Source organism: Terrapene carolina, unplaced genomic scaffold (assembly GCF_002925995.2).
Source record: "Terrapene carolina triunguis isolate 2854851 unplaced genomic scaffold, T_m_triunguis-2.0 Scaffold130, whole genome shotgun sequence".
NCBI lineage: Eukaryota > Metazoa > Chordata > Testudines > Emydidae > Terrapene > Terrapene triunguis.
In genome coordinates this window covers 15,695,461-15,713,037 of record NW_020664481.1, presented here as the reverse complement: position 1 = coordinate 15,713,037, position 17,577 = coordinate 15,695,461, and the positions used below count along the sequence as shown (strand labels likewise).

The following is a 17,577-nucleotide window of genomic DNA, read 5'->3' as shown; positions in this document are numbered from 1 at the left end:
TCGATCCACAGGAGGACAGTGGTTGCCTCTGCTTCTCAAGAAAATTGAAGCTCTGCCACATTCTGTTAAATGCTGACTCGGTCTGTTTCTTAGCTTGCTTTGCAAGCCATTTCCTTCTCATATTGGCAGGGGGCGCCAGTTTTAGATGGTTTTCCATTTCAAGTTTAGATGAGTTACGGTGTGCACCTGCGCTGGTGAAAAATCCATAACAGATTAGTGACAAAGTCTTTTTCCAACCCCTTCAGCCCTATCAGGAGGGCAGGTCACGGCTATTTAAAAAGGGAGTAATCATTTAATTCTGACCATGGCCACAAAAACAGTCTGTGCCCTCTCTTCAGCAGAAGGGAGCTACAACAACTGAAATATGCCAGCAATTGACATCAGGAGAGAACGGCTGTTAAAGAGCCATCCTACAGTCAGAGAGGCAGGACCAGCATGTGGCTACATCTTATATAAACCAGCCTCAACCACATATGAGAATACCAATGCAGCAGCTGTCTTCCAAGCACCTACACCTGCACCAGAGAGCCCAGGATAAAGCCTTCACACGGATGGTAAATTATGGAGGGGCTCAAGATGCAAATTAAGATTTCTGGAGTGAGGATTTTGAGGTGTACCTGGCAGAAAAGATTCAGGAAATCTCTCAATGCAGCACCCATAAAATGAAATTTTTCCTTTAATAGTACTGGTAATTTACTAAAAAAACTTTACAAATCTAACATGTAAAACAATGCATCAAATCACAGGTAGCACCTAACTCTTTGGGGGCTGGGTGTGTGCGATGCACCATAGAAGCAATCACACTGGGATCATAATAATGTTTCACAACCGTGCACAAGCAACTGTGATCACCATGTCAAAAAGTCAAGTGTGACAGCAGCCAAACCTTTGAGGAAACCTCATTTTTAAAGGAGGGCTTGGCCCCTGTAACTGTAGTGATTTCTCTAAACCTCAACCATATTCGTACGGTGGTGTCTAAGAACTGCTGTTTTCAGCTTCATTTCATCTTCTTTAAGTCCATTCTTTGCATTTCAGAGATGTGCCTACACCACAAACTGAACACTGACTCTGGACAAAGCAGAAACCTAAATAAAAGCCAGACGCAGCTGGCTCCATTGTTGGCAGCCTCAACACAGAGCAAAGAACTGAAGGGCCATGGAGAGAGGGGCTATCCTCTCCTCCCTGGGATTGGTCCCTCCAGATCAGGGTTCAGGCACATTGGCGGGGGGTGCTGTGGGGAGGCTTACGCTGCTGCTACCTAGGCTGCACCTGTTGTGTGAACAGAAAGAGGACTGTAGTGTTGAGTGCTGTTAAAGTGGCACCCATCACAAGCACTAAGGCCCTGTTAACAGTCCTCTCCCCCCACTCCCATGTTCAGCATTTGGAGTTGTACTCACTTCCAGACGACCTCCAGCTGTAGCTTGATGGTGCCTAGCTCAGTTATATCCACAATGATCGCCTGAGGCCTGGTTGTAAAGAAGTCGATGCTGTCACACGTTACCACACCAACTAGAATTGTGGTCAGTCCCCGCAGCTCTGTGACCTACAGAGGCACAAACCCATTTTCATTTTGCCAGATACCTGACACACATGAAGGATAGTTGAGGAGTTTAGAGAGGCTGGACTCACGGGATATGACTGAGTCCAGTTCATGCCCATGAGACACAGATTCTCTACCACCCATATTGAGGAACTGGCCAGTTTATGTGCACAATGAACATGGCAGCCTAGGATCAGCTCTTTGAGGCCATAGGCCAAGTTTTTCAAGCCTGGGTGCCTACGTTTAGGCCCCTAAATAGTAACGGGCTGATTTTCCATAGATGCTGAGCCATATGCTGCTCCCATTCACACCAATGGGGGCTAGGAGTGTTTAGCACTTCTGAAAGTGAAAGTCATCCCACTTATTTAGGAGCCTAAACTTAGGCACCCTGCAAATTCTAGTTTTAGTGTATATTCAAGTAACTCTGTATCAGACAAACAACCTGGAACCCTGGAGCCCATTTTGCTGCAAGATATATATTTTACAGCAAGCCTCACCCATCCCTGGATTTGACCCAAAAATCATCTAGGGTAGAGACCCATTAGATTATCTAGTCCAGGGGTGGCCAACCTGTGGCCCCGGAGCCACATGCGGCTCTTCAGAAGTTAATATGCGGCTCCTTGTATAGGCACCGACTCCAGGGCTGGAGCTAAAGGCGCCAACTTTCCAATGTGCCAGGGGTTGCCCACTGCTCAACCCCTGGCTCTGCCACACGCCCTACCCCCACTCCACCCCTTCCTGCCTCCACCCCTCAGCCTGCTGTGCCCTCACTCCTCCCACCTTCCCCCCAGACCCTCCTGCACACCACGAAACAGCTGATCGGGAGGTGCGGGGAGGGAAGGGAAGGGGAGGTGCTGATCGGCAGGACTGCCGGTGGGTGGGAGGCACTGTGAGCAGGGTCGGGGAAGCTGATAGGGGGCCGCTGACATATTACTGTGGCTCTTTGGCAATGTACATTGGTAAATTCTGGGTCCTTCTCAGGCTCAGGTTGGCCACTCCGGATATTCTAGTCCATCTCCCTACCCATGTAAGGCTGTTCCAGTCCCCAACTACCTCCGGAATGTGGACACAGCCCTGGTCTACCACTCCCTCTTGGGCCAGACTGAGCTCAGCTGCAGCTCAGAATCAAAGCCGACAGGTCTTCAGCATCCCTCTTCTCATGGTTTACAAGCAGCACACCCTTCATTTGTCAGTAGTTCATCCCAGTTGTAGCCCATTACACATGCTTTGCAGCCTGATCCACAGCTTCTTCAGGCACAGCTGAGTCCAGCAATGGCAGAGAAACAGCTTCCCAGTTCTCAAGTCTGTCTGCAGTCCTGGGAAGTGGGGCTGGAAAACCCACAACCAAGATGCAGCAGGACAAAGGCATATTACTACTTTTGTGCATCAAGGGGTCTGTCATATTTAGGATTGGGGACAGATTTAGCAGGTAAAGTTTTCAGAAGCACATACATCTCATTTGAGAGTTAATGGTAATTAGGAGCCTAAGTCACTTTTGGAGGTGGGAATCTGGCACTTGAAAATTTCACCCAATTCACACTTGTGTGGAGAGGGAAAGCAAAGAAACTAGAGTCAGTCAGGTTTAATAAACTGGCATGAAACCCAAGTCATATAACCTCTCTCTTGAACTTCGAGGTGAGTCATTTTCACTGGCATACAGAGCAATTCATGTTTTTGCAAATATTATGAGAAAACATGCATCTGAATTAGCTTCTCTCCTGATTCTCATTGTGCAGCAGGGAAAAACGTTTTAAGAACATTTCTAAAAGCTCTACTGGCTAGAAGTCAGGAATTCTTTCCTATGTAACTCACATGCTGCCAGAAGGGATGGGGCGTTGCAATAGCTATTTTGCATGGCTTCCAGGCATTGAAAGCCCTATGTTGGCACTACAAAACAATGTGTTTCACTCGTGTAGTGAAGGGTCCAGCCCAACCCTGCAGTCTATTTTAGTCTCAGCTCCCATCTAAGTTGATGGGAGTCATGACTGCAGGATCTGGCCTTCAGAGGAGTCCAGATCACAACAGGAGTTTGCTCCTAAGCAGCAGCTGACAGGTCAGAATATAATGTAAAACAGGTGGAAGCAGCAGTAGTAATAGTAACAGTAACAGGAGGATCCAACTTTTACCTAAGTGAAAGAATAAAGTGCCTACCATGCATCTGTATGGTATAGCAGGGAGTCCTCCAATGAGCCACTCTAATGCCAAGTGGCAGAATCCTGCCCAAAGATACTGAATAATTATGCCCGACTCACACTGGCAGGTGGATCTCATTAGCTCCAATAGGATATACATGGCTTTAGAGTATCTCTGGGGCAGAGGAAATTAGGGCCTGAGACAGAAGAGGTCATGCAGGGAAACCCCAGGAAGGGGCAAGTTTGGCTTATATATACACCCAAAGTATACATACATAGAGTTACCCTGCTCCAAAAAGTGTGTAAGAAAATCCCCAAAATCTTGCATGCAATATAATTACTCCATCCAAGCCGTGGACCCCTAACCACCACCAAATCTTGGATGCAGATCTTAGAAAGGGGTCATTCTAATATATGGAAAAGCAGAAGCATTAACCCAGTTGCCATTACAAGAGTCCTGGGAAAGAAAGCAGAAGCAGAGATCAGAGGCCAGCTCAGCAAGCAGAACATTGATTAATTGCTGTTTCTATGGAGCTGTGAAAATTCAGGTTGTTTTTTTAAAAGCGTGCTAGGCAGAGAGCCGGGTGGGAAGGCAAGCTACTTGCGAACCAATGGCTCCAATCCAGCCACTGCAGACAACTACCTTTATTTCAAACTTCTCATGGAGGTTGGGTATAAAAACCTTCTCTTCCTCATCCCATGTTTGGCTGTCATCCGTCTCAATTTTGCCCTTCAGCTTCCACTTCTGGCGTCCCAGTCGCACAAATACCTAGAAGCCACATAGGGAAGAGGCGGCTAGAATCAGCAAATCCCAAGATAGCGTATGGAACTGCACCATCCCTCCCTCCCCATACTGGAGAGCTCGGGCTTGTTCCTTTGATCGCTATGCTTTTTAAGAAGCAGGGGTGGAGTTGCCAAGTAGTTCTGTGCCCCACCTGTCCGGGAAGAACTTGGGTGGCTAAGTCAGATACCAAAGCGTACGTGTTGTTGTAATGCAGAGAGTGAGTTACTGTCGTGTAATGTCCTGCATCAGAGCAGGACAGATTTTAAAGTGATTTGGAGTTTTGTTAGTGGCAGGAAGAAAAAAAGTGTGTTAGAATTGAAACTACTGGGATGAAAGCCATAGGCTTTGTACACACAGTTATGCAGTCCTGTGCCCTTCAGGGCAGTTGTTCCAATTGGGATCTACCCTATGGATAGGCAGCAGTATTGCTACTACCCTCTTTCAGGGTGGTTTTAGACTCCAGGTCCCCAAAGGAGCTCTTCTGGAAGACTTATGTCTCCCAGGTACCTGGACACTGCCCTCTATCAAGGCACTTAGCCAAGTCCTTCAGCTTCACACTGAGGCACGAATAACTTGGTAGCTATGCAGCACCCATATAGCTTCTGGTTTCCCTGCATTCTCTCTCCTGCTCAGCCTACACATCCCCACACTCCCCACCTGCACGTTACAGGTGCAAGCCCATAATTGAAAGTTGTAAGAGAAAATGGATTGCTGTGTACTGCACCTCATACTGGTCCCCTGGGCAGAGACGTGCGTAGCCCACCAATCCTGAAACGAGAAGGAAAACCCCTTCTAATGTTTGTAGTTTGAGAGAGTTTCAAAATATCTATTAACAAATCTCAGCTTGCATTAAACACCCAGGTGACACTGATTAATGTCCCCTTACAGCAAAATTCATGTGGAGGAGTTGTTAGCATTTGTCTTATTTAATATTGCAAACTTTGCATAGGGGTGGGGAAGAGGAAAGTCCTGCTTCAACACTCACATATAAAAGAATGCTGCAGAGCAGGGACAAATTGGTTTCACATCAATGGGGGGGGAAAATGAGGTTCATTAAGAGTCAGTTTAGGTCCCGATCCAAAGCCCAGCTCCCAGACTTCAATGAGCTTTGGATCAGTCCTTTATACAGCAAAGCTGAAAAGCTTTCGGCTCAAGCGATGAATGCTGTAGAATAGTACAAGGGCTACCTTTCATTTTCAAGTGAAATTCTCCCAAGTGCACCTCCAGTGCCCCTTCAATCAGACACATATCCTGGAAGAGAAAGACAGAGCAATTACATTGACTGAAGAGTGGAGTAAATGGTACTATGAGAAAGTGGCAGCCATTTGTCTCCATTCCTGAAGACAAACACATCACAGACCAGTTTAGAGCGGTTTGCAAAGAACATACATTTTACACACCATTAACACTTCTGCAGACTGAGGCAGATTTTTTTTTTTTTAAAATGCTACTTTCAGGATGGGACGTTATATCCCAGCTCTGCAGAGGAGCAAGGCTGTTTAAGTAATACGCTTCACACAGTCTTCCCCATTTAGGATAGAGCTACACTTTGAGCTGGAGGTGTAAATTCCAGCTTGAGGAGACATATTAGCACTAGTTCTGATGGAGCTAGTGCACTGGAAAAAGAGATAGACCCTAGCCACAGCAGCAGTACAAGTAGAAAGATGGGCTAACCAGCCAAACAACAATCTTGTCCAAGACCCGAGGCACATACTTAGACAGGTAGCTCCTCCCACTGCTTGCGCTGTTACAGCTATGCTATTTTGAGCATGCTAGTGCCATCAGAGCTAATGTGGGTACGTCTCCTCAAGCTGAAATTTACACCTCCAGCTTGAAGGGTAGACCTACCCTGACTTACTCACACAGTAAGTTACTAACTATGGCTCCCATTGGAAGTCAATGGAAAGGGTTTAGCTGATCGCCATATTTGGGGTCGGGAAGGAATTTTCCTCCAGGGCAGATTGGCAGAAGCCCTGGGTTTTTTTTGCCTTCCTCTGTAGCATGGGGCACGTGTCACTTGCTGGAGGATTCTCTGCACCTTGAAGTCTTTAAGCCATGATTTGAGGACTTCAATGGCTCAGACATAGGATAGGGGTTTGTTACAGGAGTGACTGGGTGAGATTCTGTGGCCTGCATTGTGCAGGACGTTGGACTAGACGATCATAATGATCCCTTCTGACCTTAAAGTCTATGAATCTATGACACCCCGCGCCCCCCCACCCCAATAACTTCCTATGAAAGCTAGATTCAGTCCTAATGTTACAGATCAAATTCAAGGGACTTTCTATGCACCCTTCATGAACACATTTGGTTACAAGCAAACAAACCGCATTACCCTGTGCATTTCACTGCATATTAAGGGGGAAGTTAGAGAGCAAAATACTTTTATAGAGGAAGCTGTGAGTTGTAGCTGATGTTATGCATTTTCATCTAATTTTACATGTTACGGTCTAAGCCCAGGCCACCAAAGAGCCAACAGTTCAGAACAGCAGGTTTTGGTACAGTATCCACTGCTTTGACTTTAGACAGAAGAGTCAGTTATTTGTCAGATGCTTGAGGAGTTCTCCTACCTCTGTGCATTCTTGGAGGTTCTTATAAAGTTCTACCAGGCTCTCTCTGGAGGCTTTGGTGGAGGGAGTCAAGGAGAAGGCATGTTTCATATTAGAGGCCCCATCTCGCAGCCTGCATTGGATGCAGTAAGTTTCATATAGTTCTTCTACCTTTAATAGGGAAAAAAAGAAAAAAGAAAAAAAAAAAAAAGGACTCTGTTTTACACCATTCTGGGGTCGGCTTCCAATTTTAGTGAGTTGAGGGAAGGAACATTAACACGAGGAATTTTTGTTTGACGTTTCCCCTTGTAAGAGAGCAGATCCCATCGTTCTAGCACTGACTCGTACCCCCTACTCTCATAAGAAGCCTTTTCAACAAAGTGGCTCCAAGACTTCAGATGGAGGGAAGAGTGGGTAAAGGATTAATCCCACCAGCTAAAGATTTTTTGAGGTTTTGTACAGTACAAGAAAAGCATGCTAATGAGAGGGTCCTACATAACCTTGAAACATGTCACTGTGAACAGTCTGTCCCAGGTTTAAGGCCAAACACTTAAATAAAAGTTCATTTCCAGCCAGCACCAACAAAAACTACTAACCCACCCCAGAGCCTGAAAGCCTCTAATTAGTTGTTCCGCAGATAACCTTCAGTTGATCATTTCTAAGTTATGGGTAAATAGTTTCTTGGGGGGTATTGTTTTTCTGCTGTTTTGGCTACACAGGCTTCCCTACCTCACTTTGTTTTGTCTACCACGGACTCCAAAATCTGAGCAGAGAGCCATGTTTCTCCCAGCACTACTTCAAAAGAAGTAGGGCACCAGGCTTTGGAAACCACCACCACAGATACAAGACACAGAATAAGTAGCCCTAGAATTCTATCCAGCTCTCCAAGGTACTTAGTGTGGTAATGGGAGCCTTGTATCTGAGGGCCCTGAAATCTTTAATGCACTTCTCCTCACAACATACCTATGAGGCAGGGCAGTGCTATTATCTCCATTTTACCAATGGTAAACTGAGGTACAGCAAGGCTAAGTAACTTGCTTAAGGTCACACAAGAAGTTAGTGGCAGAACAGGGAATTAAACCTCAGTCTCCTAGGTCCTAGACTAGTGCCCTAACCACTGGGCCACCCTTCCCATCTCCAAGTCTACACTGAGGAGGCAACTCACAGAGTCAACAGGAGCATGTTGAGATGGAGAACGATGGGGCTGCTCTATTTGTTTAATCTCAAAGTGACTATATAGGGAGACCTATGGCACGGATGCTTCAGTGCTAGCCCAGAGAAAGGCTTCTGCTTACTCAGGCTAACCAATCCCTTACCTACATCCAAGTCATGGTAAAACGGCCCTAAATGGATGGGTGTGTAGGGTACATCATGGCTCTCAAGTGTGTGTTTAGTGAGGGCATGACTCTAAACCAGGCATCTCCAGAAAGCAGGTTCATTCTACTGTTACTAAGCCATGAGGCATGGAGGGTGAAAGGAGACATGGTTTAATTCAGGGGTGGACTAAGGAAATAGGGGGCAGTCACTGAATTCTGGGTTGAAAACACACACAGCTCCATGTATGTAAGAGATATTTTTGAGCCCTTCAAAATCAGACAGGAGATTGGTAGAATCCATTAAGTGCCACCACCTAGGCTTCCAGGAAGCAAAAAAAACCGAAACAAAAATAACCACCCTCTGCAACTCCTCCCAACAGCACCTATCTTCTGAGTAAGCTGGTAGGATATAGAAACTGGTTCTGCAGGCTGAGGCTGGGCTATGCCCAGGATTCAGTCTGAATAGAGCCATTCAAAAAAAAAAAAACACCTAAAAACAACCTCTCCTTTTCTAATGGAAGCAGTTACATCTTTCAGAAGTCCCAATGTTACTTCCCCACAAACAAGCTATCATGAAAGTATTTTCTAATCAGAATTTTTATATAGCAGTGTAAATCTCCCATACACAGAATATAGAGCTCCCCTTACCTTGCTTATATGAAATTCCAGTTTTCTGATATACCTTTCAACAGAGCGAATTTGCTTTAGAAAGGGAAAGAAGGATTAAAAGCTATTTAAACAAACATTCACATAATATGGCATTAAATTATTCAATGAGCATACAGTATCTGTACTTGCACTTCACTGTTCATTGCTTTCTGTGACCTGTCCTGTCCCTACCCCTCCAAAAGAATGAGTACTTACCTTATCCAGATCATAATAGAAAGCCTGAAAGACAAATATGACAAGTTGCCTGTGAATTCATTTGCACATATTAAAGACATTTCCACATCTGCTGCCAGAACAACTGCCCACGCTGCACCGAGTCTTTGTTTAAAGAGTTACAACGTTGTAAGCAGCATTGTGCAATACAGTGGGCAGACAGCAAGGCCAACATTTTCAAAAGTACCCTCTTAGTTTCAGTGTCTTGATTTTTGGGTGCCCAAACTGAGGCACCTCAAGTATGATTTTTCAGAAATAGTAAGGATTTGAAAATTGGTCGAGGTGGGTGGGAGGTTTTTGAATCCTTTATCCAGCCTTGGAAGGTTACTTTGTGTTCCCAAGGACAGTCCCAATTCTGAGTCTGAAGTGCTTTGTACAGCTTAGCACTACAAATAGCAAAGGTTTTGTGGGGATTTTTGTATGTAGCAGAATCAGAGTTGCTAGGACCTATTAATCAATGTTTCACCAGTTTTGCCTAATCCTTTTTTCTCCTCAGTTTCTAGACACAGCCAGGCACGTATATTACTTGCCAGATAATAATCAGCAGTTAGCTACCGTCCCAAAAGGGAAGGAGTGCAATCCAGGGAACACAGCAGGATACTGAGAGTTAGGACTCCTGGGTTCTTTCCCCACATCTAGCCTTGACTTACTTGGTGAATTTAGCAACTAGGTAGAATACTAGCCTCTCACTTTCAGCATTAACAAATGGAAAGCCCCTTTGAGTCCCAAAGGCAAGAGACAGTGGTTGTTTTTAAAACTCTGCTCTCTTTAAACCAGCTAAGCGATTAATACTAAGAAGCATCTTACCAGTCTGGAGTTCCTTTTTGTATCTTTGTGTCGAGCAGACAGATAATCCAACTCAGCCTGATGCACTTGCAGGTATTCACTGGAGAGGAAAAAACCCAAGTGATATTTTCTTCTAGCATGTGCAGTAGGATACTCCCAGGAACAGATTTAAGAGGGCCAGGTGGAGGGAGGGAAGAGATTCTCTGCGCCCCCACCTCAAGAGTAGCCAGAGGTTGGGAAGGGCTGAGCTGGTGTAGCTGAATGAACAGCTGGAAATGGGAAGGGGAGCCATGGCAGCTGGAAAAGAAGATGGGCTTCATGTGGGTTAGAAGCTGCTGCCCTCCTTGCTACCTCTCATCCCCTCACGTGCCCTCCCAGCTCCAAGAGCTTCATGTTCTGTTTCCCCCACACCGAGAACACAGCCAGAGCCTCGTTCTGAGGGATTTGTTTTAGACTAAGTAAGAGAAACAAGAAACAGCAAAAGTGCAAGTGAGCGGGCACAGCATGCAACTCACTGCGACAGCCGCCATCTTGGGACAGGCTGCCCTGAGGCATTCAAAGGAGGAACAGGGGCCCTCCTAATGCTGAAAAGTGCTGTACATAGGAAACAAAATAGTACATCTCCTTACACCCACGCTGTACGTCTATGTGCCCCTGCCTGCTCAACAGGAGCCTCCCTGCATCGACCTTCTTCCCCTCAGGACAACCCTTTACCTGCATGAGCCACAATCCCTTCAGAGGAGCCCTCATGCCTGGGCCTGCTCCCATGTCTTACTCTCTCCTGCCACCTCCCCTTTGCTTGGCCACCCACAGTGGGGAAACAAGAAGTGGGAGAGGGAGGTGTCTCCCAGCCTCTTTGTCTCCTCAGAAGGGAAAGGTAGCTTTGGGCCATGCTGCTGGCTTCCTGCTTAGCTTCCCAGAGGAGCACTGGGGTAGGGAAGGTAGCGTTCTGGAGCTCCACGCTCCTTGTTACCCTTGCGGCTGGAGCAGAAGCTGCCATTTGGGAAGGGAGGAGCTGCAGAGCTGACTGAGACCTGAGCAGCTCATTAGCCAGCTGTAGCTCACAAGGCCAAAGGGTTGAAACACTGAACACTTCAGTCCTCTGGGCTTGATTTTCAGCGGTGCTGAGCATCTGCAGCTTCAGCCAAAGTTAATGGGAGCAGTCAGCACCTCTTAAACATTCCCTTTGTTTATCTGAGCAGCTGGGGGCTGAATGCTACCTTTGCTGTCCCCTAGAGCAGCCATTGGCTACTTCCTGATACTACTGTTGCTTTTCCACCCCAATTAAAAAGCAGGGGCCTTACCCTGCAAAGTGTTGAGTGCTCAGCAGTTATTGGCTTCAATGAGCCCCATGGCAGCTCCCAGAAGACAAAACTCCCCCTAAGCTGATCCTCTTCCAACTTCATTTTAATTCAGAACAGACTTGAGTAAGTCTATTTTCCCCTTTTGTATTTAAAGAGCTGTAGACAATCACCTTCTGGAAAATGCTGCTTTACAAGACACAGAACCTGAACAGTTTGATGTGTTTATATTAAGCAGCCTGCACTTTTCCAAAATTACTCTGTTGATGTATTTTATTGTCTTACTATTATGAACACATTCCTGTTAGTACACAAAAAGTGACTCCAGCATTCAATTTTCTGCTCTCCACACTTGCTGATAACAGCTCAATGCAGTGGTAGTCAGAGGTTGTTTTTTTTTTATTAAAGTCATTTTAGGTTTTTGCAGCATTTTAAGATGCTCAGTTGGTGAGGAGGCACCCAGAAGGGTCATTAGACTTAAGGGCTAGTTGCTGTTACTATCTAAAAACAAAAAACATTCCAGCAAGAACAAATGGATTTAGTTTGCATCTGCTTAAAATTTGGCCTTTAAATTATTAGATGCAGCTGTTTTCTGCAGACAGCTTTAATTAGTTACTCAGTTCTGCAAGGAGCTTGCTCAGGAGTCTGACTGTGTGATGTTCTTCACAGAATTGGGACCATAACTCTAATCCATCTGACAGTTTAGTGTCCCCAAGCCCTAATAAAATATTGGAGTCAAATCAATTTTTTTTTAGGTTTAGAATTTTTATTGTTAATTTAATTCCATTAACTAGACACTGGTGTAACTTTTTAAAAGTCTAAGACATTACAGTCCTTGAGGGAAACCAAGTGTGTTTTAACTATGTGAACACAATTAAGTAGTTGAGGTGTTTACATTTATGGTAAATAATTTCAGTACTTTTTTTATTATGTTCTTAGCTTAAAATCTCCCATGGTATTAAAATCCTGGAGATGCCAATGTTGTATTTGAAGGAGCTGCATGCCAGCATGGTTCCCACAGATTAGAAGCACTGAGAGGAATTATAAAGCCACACAAAGGTTAAGATGATTCCATTTACTCTTTGTCTACTCAGTGATGGCTAGGTACCTAATGAAGTTTCTAGAGCTCCATGCTAGACCCATGGACATCACAGAGTTTAACTATTACCATTAATAGAAGCAGGATAAAATCCTTGGCATGAGGGAGGATTTGGTCCCAAATAAATGTGTTTGCCACTAGGTAGTGTGTTTACTAAAGGCCCAATTCTGTATCTAACGAAGACAATAGGAGCTTTGCCATTGATTACAAGGGTTGCTGTATTGGACCATTAAGCTAGAGCAGGGGTTGGCAACCTTTCAGAAGTGATGTGCCGAGTCTTCATTTATTCACTCTAATTTAAGGTTTTGCATGCCAGTAATACATTTGAACATTTTTAGAAGGTCTCTTTCTATACGTCTATAATATATAACTAAACTATTGTTGTATGTAAAGTAAATAAGGTTTTTAAAATGTTTAAGAAGCTTCATTTTAAATTAAATTAAAATGCAGAGCCCCCTGGACCAGTGGCCATGACCCAGGCAGTGTGAGTGCCACTGAAAATCAGCTCTCGTGCCGCCTTTGGCACATGTGCCATAGGTTGCCTACCCCAGAGCTAGAGTATAAGGAACAAAGTTTTGGCAGTAACAAAAACACTAAAGAAGTCAAATTCCAACAAATTAATACTTGAAAAGTCCTTACTTAAGTCCTTTCTTCAAAGCTTCAAAAATTTTCTTCACCTGCTGTGGTTTTGGATCCCAGATGACAGCCCCTCTCTGCAGGGAGGGATACATTTTGGAGGATTTCACAGACATTTTAGACCTCACTGAATTCCTGCTGAGAGACTTTCTGTAGGGAAGGGGGGAAAAAAAAAATCAGCACCACCTCAGAGCTGGAAGAAAGTCTCACACATATAGCTACTACAATGCTAGTTACAGAGCTGCTCCTGCAAACCTTTACTCAAAGGAGCAGTCTCATTGAAAACAGTGGGACTACTTAAGTGAGTAAGGGAAGCAGGATCAGGACCTGTATTAGATCCATAACAGAGAGTGGTTCAGGGTTTGTCTTTAACCCATCAAAGCCAAGAAATGGCTACAGCTCAGTGGGATGAGAGGCCAAAGGAAGATAGAGAAGATTAGGTTACGAGTGATAACTTAGAATTTCCTGGCTTCAAGGGAGACCACTAGGAGTCAAGTATGTCTCTTCTGTTGTTAATTTATATTACACACACACTTCCCCATTATTTGGGGGAACCAGAAATAGATTTTTATGTACTACCGATTCACAGACTGCAGTTCAAACACTCAGTAATTAATCCTTGTGATCTGCTCACAAGATAGCTTATGCCCTGATCCTGTAAACACATTCATACAGGGTAGGTTTGTAGAACTGGGACCCAATTGTTATTATCTCCATCTGTAAAATGGAGAAACTGAGGCAGAGTGTTTGTGGGTTACTCAAGGTCAGGAAAGAAGTTGGGGTCAGAGTCAGGATTAGATCTTGGGCACTGCTGTTCTCCAAGTTTCACTAATCCCCTGACAAATGGTCCACTCTCATCAACTAAAGGGATCATATACACGATTAAAAGTACATTAACAGACCAGTTCTGTGCTATTAGGCAGTCTAGCAAAGATATGTTATAAAAGGACTTCAGAAATAGCTACTGCTTGGCTGCTCTCAACACCTGTTTCAATATTCACTCATTTATATTTTTTGTCTGAAAGTTTCAAAATATGCCAGAAGTCTACCAGGCCCAGATTATAAACTAGGTTTTGTTGTTGTTTTGTTTTTAAATCAAGGTGGGGTTTTTTTCCTAACCCAAGCTGGCTTTCTATGACAGACACATTACATCTTTTTAAAGCAATTAAAAATCAAAATCAAATCCCACTTAGCTCAGAAATCCTGTAAAATGTCATTACATAATGGGCCTGCTGTGCAACTATGAAGAACAATAGCACCTGTAGTCTTTAGTCATATACCTGTGATGGGTAAACCGAGCCCAGAATAGGCTTTGAAATCACTGCTGACACTTGTCTCCTGTTGATAGATTCCTGGCTGGTTTACCTCCCGCTTTATAACTTCATAAACCCTGATTATTTGTAGCTGGTTTGATTAATTCCCCCTTCTATTTGCTTTTAACTCCTTCCTTTAAACCAAGCCTTTATTTGACAAAGTTAATCTAGGGAAATTCCCCACTCCTGACATCTATTCAGATTGTGTCGTTGGGTTGAGTTGAGGCTCCCTCAGCTTTTGAGTGCTGAGTAAATCCTGGATTGGACACACCTGGCGAAATGACAAAAATCTGAATTCTAGAGCTGGCCCATGAATTATGCAATGGGCCACCATAAAGAAGGTGCATGAAACTCAAGGTGTGAGGAAGGATGGTCTGGGGATTGGTTCTAGCTGTGTCACAGGCTTGCTCTATGACCCTTGGGTAGGTCCTTCAGTTAGGTGCCTAAATACTTACAAGGAGCTGGGCTTTCTGTGTCTTAATTTCCCCATTTTACAGTTGGGAATAACAATATTTATCTCCCTTGCAGGGTGTTGGGAAGGTAAGTAAATTAACGTGCCTAAAGCATTTTGAGAGCTTCAGATGGAAGCTGCTGTAGAAATGCAACATATGGTCAGTGTATGCTCAGAAAGGAGTCTGCCTGTGATCTCCTACTGTGTCATTCTAAAGTGCTAGTGAGAGAGCTTGTGACGGGAAAGGCAATGAGTAAATATGTTCACTTTGCTGGGGAAAGTCCTCTGGTGTTTCACCTAGCAATGTCTTGCTCTTAACACTTAGCATCGTCTCAAAATACTTTCCTAAATGTCTGAATTCTCATCCTTGAGCAAAACTTTCCTCTATTGAAAGAGTTAAGAGGCAATGGAATTTTGCAAATAGGAAAAAAAATGTATAAAGGCTGATTGTTTAGAAATGCTTTACAGCTGAAAGTAACAGAGTAATCTTAGGGGAAATCTAAACTTGCTTATTTGGAGCTTTCTTTGCCTGCTGGAGGTGATTTGGTTATAGAAACAGCTGTTCAACTCTTTTCCTGCTAGACTCCTTCCCTGTAAGAACTCCCACTATGTATGTCAAGCTCAAATCCGTTTATGTAATTTACTGTCTGTGTTTTTCTCGACAGTTTAGTTATCAGTGTGACTTTAGACATCTGACTTATGGTAGGACTATTATTATTCAGGTTCCATAATGAATTTCATGAATTCATGTGCAAAGACTTCCAGATTAGGTTACCAACCTGTGTCAGGTTCTCATTTCAACTCACAATTTTATAAATGCTGTGTTTGGTGACAAGGTTAATTAGTTTGTTCAGTGCTTTGAAAATACAAAGAACTGTATAAGAAGTGCCAGGTGCTTTACTGAGATACAAGCAGTTACTCAAGAATTGCTTTAAGAAGTGGAATACTTTTAGTGACATATTTTTTCAGCACTTCTATATGATTCAAATCAGTTCCCTTTGGTATTTTTCTGGCATATGTTGACAGCTAGAAATCTTCCATTTATATAGCATTATTATCCTAAAAACATTTCACAGATTATATAGGAATCGCTTAAGTCAGCACAGGAACACGAGCCACTCTTGGGTGGAAGTGGCAGCTATTTAACGCTACCTAGCAATGTTACCCAATAATTTAGAACAAGCAGTAAGGAAGATTACTGGGCCACGCTGCTGATAGGGTCCTGGGACTGAGAGAACTGGGTTCTAGTCCCAGTTGTGCCACTGAACTGCTGTGTGACATTGGGCAGTTCCCTTGATCTTCTCTGTGCCTCTGCACACCCTTTGTCTGTCTTGTCTATTTCAGCTGCAAGAGACCTACTCTGTCCCTATTATAATGGCATCCTGATCTCATCTGGGGCCTCTAGATGCCATTTAATATAAATAACTGCAGGAGGAATTTAGGTGCACTGAATGTAATTACTTCAGTTAGATTTTAACCAGGACCTAGAGCTAACACCCCTGTTCTACTGAAAAGTGCCATGAGATTTTTAAGGACTATAAGGAGTCAGGAAGTTTTACGTCGCCTCTCATAGATGGCATTGGCACAAGCATGCTAGTCACTACCACACTGCTGGGAGAGGGTTGTTGCTTTGGTACAGACTCAAAGCTTCAATAGGGGGGTTCTCTCCTCTAACACCAATGCTTGCAGCATTCAGTGTTCTCTTTGGGATCCCATCCAAACATGGATCTGTCACAACCCTGCTTCTTGTGTGAGATGTGAGCAGCTCCCTTATAATTCCCATGCATGTCCTTTAAATCAGTATCTAGCAGCAAGTTCGCAAAATAGATTTTGCAGGTATTTCTTGGTAAGTACAATTTTGCCCTCAACACGTCAGACCCATTTTAGGGGAACTCAGCTGTGCTCTTCCTGCCAGATGGAAGAATGATCCATACAGTCTGACCTGCTTTTGACTCTGCAGAAACATTGGGTGACAATGATAATGATAAATAGTACTTTAGACGCATCTTTCATCCCAAAGCAGTTTGCAGCCTAAAACTGATATGCAAAGATTGCTTCAATCACCACTGAAGTGCAGCCATCTCTAGAGCATGGTGAAGTAGCTGTTTAACTGTGCATAACAACAGATTCATCCATTGAGGACAAAAAAAGTAAGGCACACCTTATGAAGGGAGGATTTAGGTTGGCAAAAAGTGTTGACCTGTGTCTAATATCTGACTGCTCAGGGTGCATGTATTTGTTTTCACTTTTTATTCTACTTACGCTAACTTTCTGCTTTGCACCGTGCTGAATCCAGCAAAGGAACAGCTCCTGCTGATTCCACCCCCATCGCTGGGAGAGACAAATGTCAATTTCACTGACATGATAACTGGTCAGGAAGTCTGTGGCCTCCTGAAATAAACAGAAAAACAGATGAGTCTAAACCTGCTTGGCAGTTCAGGTTGAGCCAGTGCTGGACTGCAGGGAGGAGAAACCACTGAGCAATACAGCAGGCACTAGAGTTGCTATAAGAAAAGATTTGTCTGCTGAACACATTTTCTCTGTCACACAATATAATTAATAAACAACGGTGTCATCTGAAACACACTCACGCCTTCAGGTATTTGCTGATCTTTTTAGCAAACTCTAGACCTCATCCTATAAGAGGCCAAGCACCCTCAACTGCTGCAGAAGCCAGTGGGGCTGGAGGGCTCCCAGTATCTCATGCAGTACTTCCTACAATTTGCAACAGCCCTACTGTCGAAGAAGGAGGTTGATGCAACCCATGTACTCCCAAGTCAGTCTGGGA

General features: G+C 44.1%; 1 protein-coding gene across 1 annotated transcript in view; it reads right to left on the bottom strand.

Moving 5' to 3' along the window:
- The window catches only part of RIPOR3 (RIPOR family member 3), a 41,837-nt gene extending 24,670 nt beyond the window's left edge, over nt 1–17,167 (bottom strand). The window contains exons 1-10 of the mRNA XM_029911810.1: nt 17,052–17,167; nt 13,029–13,175; nt 10,011–10,089; nt 9,186–9,209; nt 8,970–9,023; nt 7,027–7,176; nt 5,644–5,707; nt 5,181–5,224; nt 4,316–4,441; nt 1,398–1,543 (exon numbers count right to left, since the gene is read on the bottom strand). Coding sequence (XP_029767670.1) covers nt 1,398–1,543; nt 4,316–4,441; nt 5,181–5,224; nt 5,644–5,707; nt 7,027–7,176; nt 8,970–9,023; nt 9,186–9,209; nt 10,011–10,089; nt 13,029–13,175; nt 17,052–17,152 — 935 coding nt within the window. The 5' untranslated portion in view covers nt 17,153–17,167. The remainder of the gene's footprint in view (nt 1–1,397; nt 1,544–4,315; nt 4,442–5,180; nt 5,225–5,643; nt 5,708–7,026; nt 7,177–8,969; nt 9,024–9,185; nt 9,210–10,010; nt 10,090–13,028; nt 13,176–17,051) is intronic.
- Nucleotides 17,168–17,577: the final 410 nt, after the last annotated feature.